Genomic DNA, 9,776 nt, shown 5'->3' on the forward strand with positions numbered 1-9,776 from the left:
AACCATAAAATACTGTTTTACATAATCTTACTCAGGTAGAATCATTTTTTTTTGCTCAAGCACTTTTTGGAATCACTTCCTTGTATGAAAAACACCCAACATTCTGTTCCCATTTAAAGGATGTGGTTCTCTTGCTTATGCAGGGAAACAATGGCCTTAAAACCGTCCAATGAGAATTTGACTTTGCAAGAATATGTTGTCTCTAAGGACAGGGTTTCTACAGTGCTCGTAAATACAGTGCATAGATGGTACATGGTAGGCTATTTGAATGTTTAAGCATCATGTACAATTGTATCAGGGATAAAGTCATTTTATTTACTGATTAAATTAAGTTCTGTCCTTCATACACGAACATAAATTATGATTAACAACACCAAATCATGCTAATTTCCACTGCACAGGGTAGACTATATTAATCTTGTATATGACGTCAGCTCAACTAAAGCCATTTCGTCACATTATCACAGTTTATTGGTACTCTTTTAATACATTTTTCAGAATAGTTTGGTAAAGGTCTTAAGGGCTTTTTTATACCAAACATAAACAATTCTATTCACTTCAGATTTATCTGCCTCCAACAACAAGTGATCGTAGGCCATTTGACCAATGAAATCGCAGATATAATTACTGCTCTGTGAAACCTCTCTGGTACGGGGTTTTCCAATCCATCACCCTGCCTCCTTTTACAGGTCTACAATAAACTTCCAACGAACAGAACACTGCTTTAATTTGCGGGAGGTTTACAGTGCTGCACAAGTCACCTACAAGTTATTCTTTTGCAAACTCCGACGAAAACTTATTCTGAGAATGGAAAACCAGCAGCCCCAGGACGACTCGCTGCTGCGCGCCGGGAGCGAGGAGGCACTTGTTTCCCCAAGACCCCCCAGAAAGTGAGAACGATTTATTACATTTCGTTTCAAATATGCAATTTAGTTTGAAGATGAATTGATAAATCCACATTCTATCAATAAAAATATATATTATGATTAGTATTATAAGTATTTCAAACCTGTCTTTAATAGGTTGTTTTGCTTTAGTTTTGACTTGCTTTAGTTGTGACTTTTTGCACAAGAAATGCATATTTTAAATATTCAATTTGATTACTTTCCACTTTTACTATATTTATAAATGTTTATATGTATCATTATTTACATAAATATGTATAATTTCCGCTTAAAATTTGAAGAATTAACATTTGCAGAATACTTTCCTCGAACCCTGATCACATCAGAGGATGCATCTGCCTAGCAACTAGTGATCCTTCCTATTTAATTGGCTCAGGCAACTCAATAGACAAACAAAACAGAGGATACTATTTTATGTTTGTGTCTTGATATGGAAATTGTTATTGATATGTAAAAAAAAATATATATATCTACCTTACATTAACGTTAATTCAGGTTAATGACAAAACACTTTGTTGAATAATGATCAGACCCTGTAAAACCTCCCTCTTCACCCTTTTCTCTCACTGTTGCTTTTCTTTCTTTTTCTCTTCTCTCATTGTGTCATATTTTCTTTTCTATCTGTTACTTTGCGAAATGTGTAACTCTTTCCCTATCGCTCTTTCTAACCCTCTCCCCATGCACCCTCCTCTCCCCCCCTCCCCCACCCTCCCCCCCAGTGGTTCAAACAAACGTGCGTTCAAGGTGGCAGGCCTGACCGTGCTAGCATGTCTGCTTCTGGCCAGCCAGGGCCTCACAGCCTACCTGGTGATCTCCCAGAGGGGCCAGATCCACAACCTGCAGAAGAACACTGACAAGATGAACAAGAAGATCACCGTCCGGTCCCACAGTGAGCAGCAGGGGGCACCAATGCACAGAGATGTCGTCGTGGTGACGGGAGGATGGCTTTGGGTCGTAACGCTGTGTTTCTTTTGTCCGAGCAGTGGCTCCTGTTCAAATGCACGTCCCCATGAACCCCATGCCTCTGCTGAAGGATTTCAGCGACGAGGAACCCAAGGGTGCCCAGACTCCGATGACTGTAGGTTACGTCACATCATCTGGAGCCGACACTAGGGGGCAGCAGATCCTAACTCCCACTTCCTCTTTTTAACCCCACACTCATTGACATCATTCTCAGAATTTGTATTTATTTTTGGACATTGAACAAACACACATGTGCTATTTGAGGACAGTGATGTAGCCCTCTCTTGAGCACCACTTGTGCCTCTCCCCTCCAGAAGCTGCAGCCTTCTACGGTCTTGTCTGTGGAGAAACAGGTGAAAGATCTCCTCCAGGTAAGTCACATTGCACATCAACTGATCGCGTGTCCTAGAGTAGATCTGGAGATACCTTTACCTGCAAGGACCTGTCTTTAATTAACATTTAACATTTTCTCGAGACAGAATCAGGCTTCCTTTCCCTGTGTAGCATGTCCCTGATCTGTCTGTGTGTGTTTTGACCAGAACGTGTCCCTGCCCGAGTTCAACCAGAGCTTCCTGAAAAACGTCCAGAGCCTGCAGACCAAGATGGGGTCAGAGGAGTGGATGGTGAGCATGGCACATGCATACACACACACACACACACAAACAAACGTTTCCATGACGTCTAGTTAGTCCAGATGAACGTTTCAGTCCCTGACCTCCAGTGTTCTGATTCTCCTCAGAGCTTTGAGACCTGGATGCGTCACTGGCTGATCTTCCAGATGGCCCAGCAATCCCCCCCTGTGCCAGGTCAGCACTGCACCCCGTACTTACCCTAGCCCTGTACTATACCTGTTCCAATCTCAACCCCAGTCCTAACTCAATACGTAACCCCTAGCCCTGTCGTAACCCTAGTCCTAACCCTCTCTAACCCTGGGTCGTCTCTCTGCTGCCTCCTCAGCCCAGGTTCTGGAGACCAAGTGCCGCCTGCAGACCAGGCTCCTCGGCTCCTATCAGCCCCAGTGTGATGAACACGGCCACTTCCTGCCCATGCAGTGCTGGCACTCCACCGGCTACTGCTGGTGCGTGGACAGCAAGGGGACCGCCATCCCCGGCACCGAGATGCGCGGCAAGCCCACCTGTGGTGGAGGTAGGAAGGAACACTGAATGCGTTACACTGAACCGCCATATAGCTGGTACTGTCACAGTCGCAAACAGTTAGGAGCGGGAAGTTCTGGTTGTGTGTGACGTGGCACACGAGAATGACAGAATGATGGGGGCTGTGTGGAGTCTAGGGAAACCACGGTCTCATTGTCTCTCTATACAAGGGGACGCTCAAAGATCAAGTTGAATGTGTGACGGTGTCAGTAAGACCTCATTGATTTGTAACTTTCTGTTTATGAGAACGTAGACGCGAATACTCGTACATAGGGATAGCTGGTGTCATCACAGAGCTCCTTGGTATTGGTTGGCCAACTCGTAAGGTGCTAGGGTTAGGAGGGTCAGCTTAGGGGCCACCCCCAATGCTAGTGCTGAGCAGTGTTGATGACGTCCTCCCTGACCAATGGTTTCTCCCCACAGTCAACAAGCCAGCCCCAGGGCTGCATCGCATGATGCCCATGCTGAAGACCATGCAGCTGGAGTCTGGTGAGTGTGTCACAGCGAGAGAACCTAACATTAGCTCCCTGCACCTCTACACATGAGTGACTTTAACGGTTCTTCTTCTGTCTCGCTGTTTCTAGATGTTCTAGAGAAGTAACCGCCTGCGTCCAGTGAAGCGACGGCTCCTGTCTTGCTGTCAGCGTGCTCAATGATGACTTTCATCTCTCACCATTAATGTTGGCATAATGCTGATCCTTTTTATTTCATTCCACAGCTACCAGCTAACTTTATCATACTAATCGTCTACATTAAATATTTCTTTTTTTTGCAATAGATACTAAATTAAATGAGTGGATACAAAAATAGAGACGAAAAACTGTGTGTTACCTTGGGATTCTGCAATAATGTCAAGCACTTATTTTTTGGCTAAGGTTTAATAGGATATAAGATTTTCATGAAGCTATATAACTACATTTCTAAAGCATACTTTAACATGACGGTTCAGTAGTGGGGAGGTGAAACTGACAAATGCATGTATTGTGTGGGCCTAATAAAGTATGCTTTTCCCTAATAAAATGAGTTCTATATGCATCTACGGGTACCTACCAAGATGTATACAATATCCCATGGTCACATAAGATAGACAAAAATATATAAATATAATATATAAAAACAAACAGTAAAGCAATCAATGACATATTAAGATATACACTGCTACATTCGTCAGAGTTGACGGCTCTACACTTTTGCTTCAAGCTGTCCAGTCCCACAAGCTGCTGGTGTCTAGTCTAAAGTGTTTACAGTATACAGAAGGGGTCATGAGACATACTGGTACTCATATATGCTAGTAGAAAACCTTGGCTTGTAATGAGGGTGAGTTGGATGACATATTACATGCTTACATGAAACTTATTTCCTTATTTGTGCTCCTGTCCTACAAATCAAGAATCAGAGTATATTCAGGACAGCTCAGGATTTCAGTTTGCATTCTTATGTATTCGTAGTTCTTAAATTGATTTAGTAATTAAGTACTAAACTGTGTGTGTGTGTGTGTGTGTGTGTGTGTGTGAATATGTATGTACTATACCTGTATTGATTGAAAATAAAAATACAAAAATATCTTAAAAGTTGAACCCTTCCAAGGTGGCCCACAGAAACCAAATGTTCACAACCCAAGATCAAAAACAAAAAAAGTCAGACCAGAGATTCCAGCTTTCCCCTTCCATACTTTAAACGATCATCAAGGTTTGACACCATCGCTTTGACAACTGAACAACTCGTGTGCTTTAAGGTAAACACAGTCCTCACCTGGGCAACCCAACACCGAGGCAACCCAACATCTAGGCAACAGGGACAAGGAAATGTGAGCTTGGACTATAAATATTTCAGGCCACGGTTATCAACTCCAGATAGAGCAGCCTCACTTTTCTCCCTTTCTCGTTGGACATGGAAGCCTCAGTGAGTACCTCCTGTACTGGTGTTGACTAAATATGTCAGATACATATCTGTGTGTTTGTGTGTGCGGTGACGTGAAGATCTACGTCTCGGCAGGAACTTCCCACCCTACAGTCCATGCAAACAGAACCCAGTACTGACCGCGGCACAGACATCGCTAGGGAACACAGCACCAGTGTCAAGGAAAGCAGCCAGGCCGCAGACAGGAAGCATGGGCTGCAGGAGCAGCTGAGAGTGGAGATCGCTAAACACCTCACAGGTATACTTCACACGCCACTTTGGGTCAGCGAGAAGCTAAGAGTGAGAAGGCTGCATGTGAGGCTGAGTGAGAGGCCGGCAGAGGCTGGATGAGAGGCTGAGAAGTGTGTTTCTCGCCCACAGAGGGTGGCGTGGGAGAGGAGAAGATCCAGGAGAGAGTGGGTCTGATCCGACAGCTCAGAGACGCCCTCAGAGAGGAGGAGGAGAAACAGGGAGTCAGCTGGGAGAAAACAAACCCCTCAGAACAAGTATGCTCACAGACCAGGAAACCCCTGGTCCCTTCTAAGACCACGTAACCTCTTAGAACAGGTAACCCTTGACCTCTAACCCCTGCTGCACCCTTTATCCAGGCTGAATACATCAAAGCCAAGGAGCAGAGGGAGAGACTCAAGGAGCACCATGGCAGAGTGATAAAGGAGGAAGTGGAGAAGATCAAAAGAGAGATGGCGCAGGAACAGGTTTCTTTTCCCCCTTCCTCTCTCTCTCTCTCTGATCAATTCATTAGAACATGCATTATTTAAGTCAACCGTCTTGTCCCCCTGGCCCCTGCCTGCAGCTGGAGGGGCCCCAGAGGGAGCTGCAGGTCCTGGGTGGAGAGAGGCAGCTGCTGCTGCTCCAGCTGGAGGCCCTGCGCACCGAGGCCCAGCAGGCCGAGAGAGACCTGGAGGCCCAGTACAAAAGGCACCGACAAGAGATGCACTTTGTCAGGACCGAGAGCGTTCAGGTGGGCTCCTCCTGTGGAGGCCAACGGAGACCATGAATTATTATGATAGAAGTAGGGTTTTAAGCAATTGCTGCAGACATCTGCATGCTGTACATCTTGTGTGTGTGTGTGCTCTCCTCGTGCCCAGGTGTTCAGGGTGTTCCGGCAGGTGTGTGAGGAGCAGAGGAAGCTGTCGGAGGGGAGGTACAGGAGTGTGATGCTGGAGGCCATCCAGGATGCCGTTTACCTGTCTGCTGTCAACCAGCAGCTCCAGACTGACAACACTCAGCTACGCAGAGGTGAGGCGGCCATTAGAACGAACCGGCATTAACCGTTTTCAAACAAATTGACTATATAGGTTTGTCTTACTTCTTGGTTGAACACATTGGGGTTCCCATCTAAATACTGACAGTATTTAGATACTACAGTTTGTTGGTGCTGAGGTGTAGGTACTACCAGTGTGGTCTCAGTTCCCTCCTCCCTCCACAGCTCTGGCAGAGATGAAGGACACCCTGTCGGCCCCTGGGTCCTAGCCCCTGCAGATCCTGTCCCAACCACAGTGACGCACCTTGCCCCCCCGCCCCCCCCCCCCCCAAAATGAAAACCAGCTTGTCTTTAATATCTCTGTTTATTAAAACATTTCAGAAACACAATCAACAAAATAAACAAATGTACCACTGACGTATAGTTTGGCGAAGGATATAGTATGACCATGATGATAGTTACAGCACCGCTTGAGAAATGTAAGAAGTACAACAGGTTAAAATATTAAGATTGTAAATGATGTTCAGAATACACTTGTTTTTAGCTGTCACAGCATAAAGGCATGTAGAAGGTACGGAATATGATTGTGTGTAACTGCTGACGGTTAGTAAAGTAGGAAGAACACCAGGCTTTCAATGGTTCATTGGTAAATACTGTTGTCAGATTGTTCCCTCTCTCTTTCTTTCTTTCTTTGTGCTATTTCTATTGCTTGTTCAATGATCCACAAACCTAAACTGAACATGACAAACCCAAACAACAATAAATAGTGATGCACCAAAATGACTTTTTAAACCAAATGACAAAAAAGCAAGAACACACAAAACACACTAACACAAACAATGCCCTCCTAACACAAAACCTAATAAAACCATCTCACACACACCTCCCAGGCTCCTGGGGCGGGGAGGTTACCAGGGGCCCACGAGTAGGTTCAAAGGTCGTGGCAGTGGGCAGGCACCCCTACTTGTAGTAGATGTAAGCTGCCAGGCCCACCATGAAGACAGGCAGCAGGAAGAGGGGGTGGAGCTGCAGCCCCAGGATGACCCAGGACAGCAGAGCGTTCACCAGCATGGAGCAGGAGATGACAAACAGACGGGTGATGCCACTGCCATGCTTCAGAACCACCGACATCAGCAGGCCGTTGGCCGCCTGGCCGGCCACGATGGCCCAAACTGTCCCAGAGAAGCCCTCCAGGAAACCCTGCTCTCTGCCCCTGCTGGAGACGTAGGAAACCCCGTTGATGGCCACTCCGAATACGTACAGGTAGAGGTTCTGAAGGCTGAGGGAGACACGCTGGCTCTTCAGGACCCGCTCTGTGTAAACAGCAGCCAGCCCTGAGACGACACAGTACAGCAACACCAGGACTAGGCCCCAGGCCGTAATGTGAAGCCTGGGACTCCCTTTGGCCTCTGCCCCGGCCTGGTCCTCTAGATCCAGGCTGCTGTAGCTGTGGACCACCCCTGCCCCCATGAGTATCCCCAGGGCCAGCCACTGAGTGGGCCGTAGCCTCTTGCCCAGGCAGAGGGAGTAGAGGATGGCGGTGGAGGCAATCTTAAGGTTGCTGAGGACCTGGTAGGAGCTGGGGTCCATGTAGGCTTGCATGAGGACCACCAGGTTGTTGTTGAAGGCGTAGAGGAGGGCAGGCACAGCGTAGGGGGCCACAAGGGCCAGGGAGGCTGGCTGGGTGGACAGGTCCCCCGCCATCAGCAGAGAAACCAGGGACACCAGTAACTTGGTCAACTCGATCAGGACCACACAGGAGGAGGAGCTGAAGGGGACCTGTCCATCCACCTTGGTGAGGGCGATGAGGGGGGCATGGGAGCCATAGATGAGGACCATGAGCCCCAGGAGGACCCCCCACTGAAGCCCCTTCCTCCAGTGTCTCCTTCCGCGGGCTGGGGAGCCCGACCCCATATTATTGATCACTATCATTGTCAGTAAAGCATGTCACATTTCATGGGTCAGACAAAGTTTTAAACCGCACACGATAATGGTCATCTGAATCCCATGAATCCCATAATATACAGAAACATGATCATGATACTTTACCTATATAAATATTATTTCTGCTTCCACCATCCTCGTTTCGTTAAAATATGCTATGGATGAACCAGGTGGCATTACAAAGCATCCAAAATCCCTGTAACATTACCTGTAACTTGAGGCACATACATTTGTAGTCTTACACACACACACACACACACACAAACCTCCTGGTCAATGAAGCGGGAATAACAGGCTCTGTTAAGCGGCACCCTTAGACCCAAAGCAAGCCAGTCAGTCTGAAACATCCAGTTATATCAATCAGTATCCTGAGTATAGTGCACAGAGGAGAGGTCTGGCCTTCTCTGTGGGCCTCTACCAGAGCAGAAGCCATCTAGTGCTGCCCCTGAACCTGGCTCCCACAGAAAGGTCCAGAAGGAGGACTAACTCTCCTCACTACTTTGATCCTTTCTTCATGATGTCAAAGTAGTCTTTGATGGTGCGTTCGATATTGGGAACCTGATAGTTCTGAGCAGCGTAAATGCCGGTGATTGTTCCAAGTAACACTCCCAAGATGGCGGAGGAGCGGAGTTTAGCCACCACGTAGCCCGCGAGGAAACCTTTCAGGAAGGGGGAGCCCAGCACACTGCCGCCCTGGAATATGACACAGTCAGTATGCCAGGTAGACTGAACACTCTGACCAACAGTATCTGGGTTATGATAATAATGGCTGAAACATTGATGTCCTCTCCTGACTCAATGGCTTATAATACTCAATAAAGTCTTGAGTAGTCTAGATGGCACTGTATAACTAAACTTCTGAAATATAACATGCAATTAAAACTCTTGTTCGTTCATTCATAACTTAATAACTTAGGCAACTACCTGTGGGATTCCTGCGGCCACCTCGCTCTCCACTCGTCGATGGATCTCCTCTAGTTGACTCTTGAGCTGGTTAAGGTCCTTCAACTGCTTGAGAGGGTCCTAGTATAACACAACAACGAGGCCGGCGATCATTACAACAAAACAAACGTTAAACAGAAATGCGTCGACTGTACTAGCTAGCAAGGCGTGTTTTCTAAAGTGAGGCTGTTCGGACAAAATCTAATCCCTTGGAGAGAAAGAGAACAGCGAAGGACAACATAACATTTCAAGGAGAAGAAGCCGTCTGTGCCTTCCTACATCATTATTAACGTGTGGTCCAGTTCACGCTATTCCAGCAAGTACAGTCATCTGACAAGACACGTGAAAATAATAAGACTGATAACAGACTACAGTACTCACCTTGTCCGCCATGTTGCTCAGTAGAGTGCTCTGTGCTCAACTTCAACGCCTAGAAAGTTGGTGAAGAAGTTCATCAGTGCGATTACTCTAGTCTGATTCAGTTGTACAGATCAAGATTTCCTTTCCAAAATGTCATTTCTATTATGAATTATTATTGGCGTTATAGGCCTCTGGTGTGTCAGCAGACAACATACAGAGCTGATGGGTGGCACTTAGAATAACGATGATCAGAGCTTAATCGTTGAGCTCTGACAGAAACCGATCTCAGATCTATTCCTGTAGGAGAGAAGGCGGATGGATGTGTGCTTTCACGTGTTTAAAACGTCTTCTGTGATTGGCGCGCAGATGTTCATTGCGTTACTG

General features: G+C 46.6%; 4 protein-coding genes across 4 annotated transcripts; 2 read left to right on the top strand and 2 right to left on the bottom strand.

Moving 5' to 3' along the window:
* The first annotated feature begins 687 nt into the window (after window positions 1-687).
* Window positions 688-4,042, top strand: cd74a (CD74 molecule, major histocompatibility complex, class II invariant chain a). The gene is made up of 9 exons (XM_084706006.1): window positions 688-890; window positions 1,625-1,794; window positions 1,889-1,983; window positions 2,183-2,239; window positions 2,408-2,491; window positions 2,608-2,674; window positions 2,826-3,014; window positions 3,446-3,511; window positions 3,607-4,042. The coding sequence occupies exons 1-9, from the start codon at window positions 808-810 to the stop codon at window positions 3,621-3,623; spliced, it is 828 nt and encodes a 275-aa protein (XP_084562132.1). The 5' UTR covers window positions 688-807; the 3' UTR covers window positions 3,624-4,042.
* Window positions 4,042-6,450, top strand: LOC146302138 (uncharacterized). The gene is made up of 7 exons (XM_084697858.1): window positions 4,042-4,064; window positions 5,002-5,180; window positions 5,303-5,427; window positions 5,530-5,637; window positions 5,736-5,903; window positions 6,031-6,181; window positions 6,372-6,450. Exons 1-7 carry the CDS (start codon window positions 4,042-4,044, stop codon window positions 6,413-6,415), a joined length of 798 nt encoding a protein of 265 aa, XP_084553984.1. The 3' UTR covers window positions 6,416-6,450.
* Window positions 6,451-6,491: 41 nt separating this feature from the next.
* Window positions 6,492-8,078, bottom strand: LOC146302139 (putative UDP-sugar transporter protein SLC35A4). Its single transcript, XM_084706110.1, has one exon. The coding sequence runs from the start codon at window positions 8,076-8,078 to the stop codon at window positions 7,107-7,109; it is 972 nt and encodes a 323-aa protein (XP_084562236.1). The 3' UTR covers window positions 6,492-7,106.
* A 493-nt stretch (window positions 8,079-8,571) lies between these two features.
* Window positions 8,572-9,754, bottom strand: LOC146302140 (SLC35A4 upstream open reading frame protein-like). Its single transcript, XM_084706216.1, has 4 exons — window positions 9,608-9,754; window positions 9,414-9,462; window positions 9,015-9,113; window positions 8,572-8,783 (listed from the first exon to the last, which is right to left on the bottom strand). Exons 2-4 carry the CDS (start codon window positions 9,423-9,425, stop codon window positions 8,586-8,588), a joined length of 309 nt encoding a protein of 102 aa, XP_084562342.1. The 5' UTR covers window positions 9,426-9,462; window positions 9,608-9,754; the 3' UTR covers window positions 8,572-8,585.
* Window positions 9,755-9,776: the final 22 nt, after the last annotated feature.

This window comes from Hypomesus nipponensis, chromosome 1 (assembly GCF_054491055.1).
Source record: "Hypomesus nipponensis isolate SF chromosome 1, ASM5449105v1, whole genome shotgun sequence".
Classification (NCBI taxonomy): Eukaryota; Metazoa; Chordata; class Actinopteri; order Osmeriformes; family Osmeridae; genus Hypomesus; species Hypomesus nipponensis.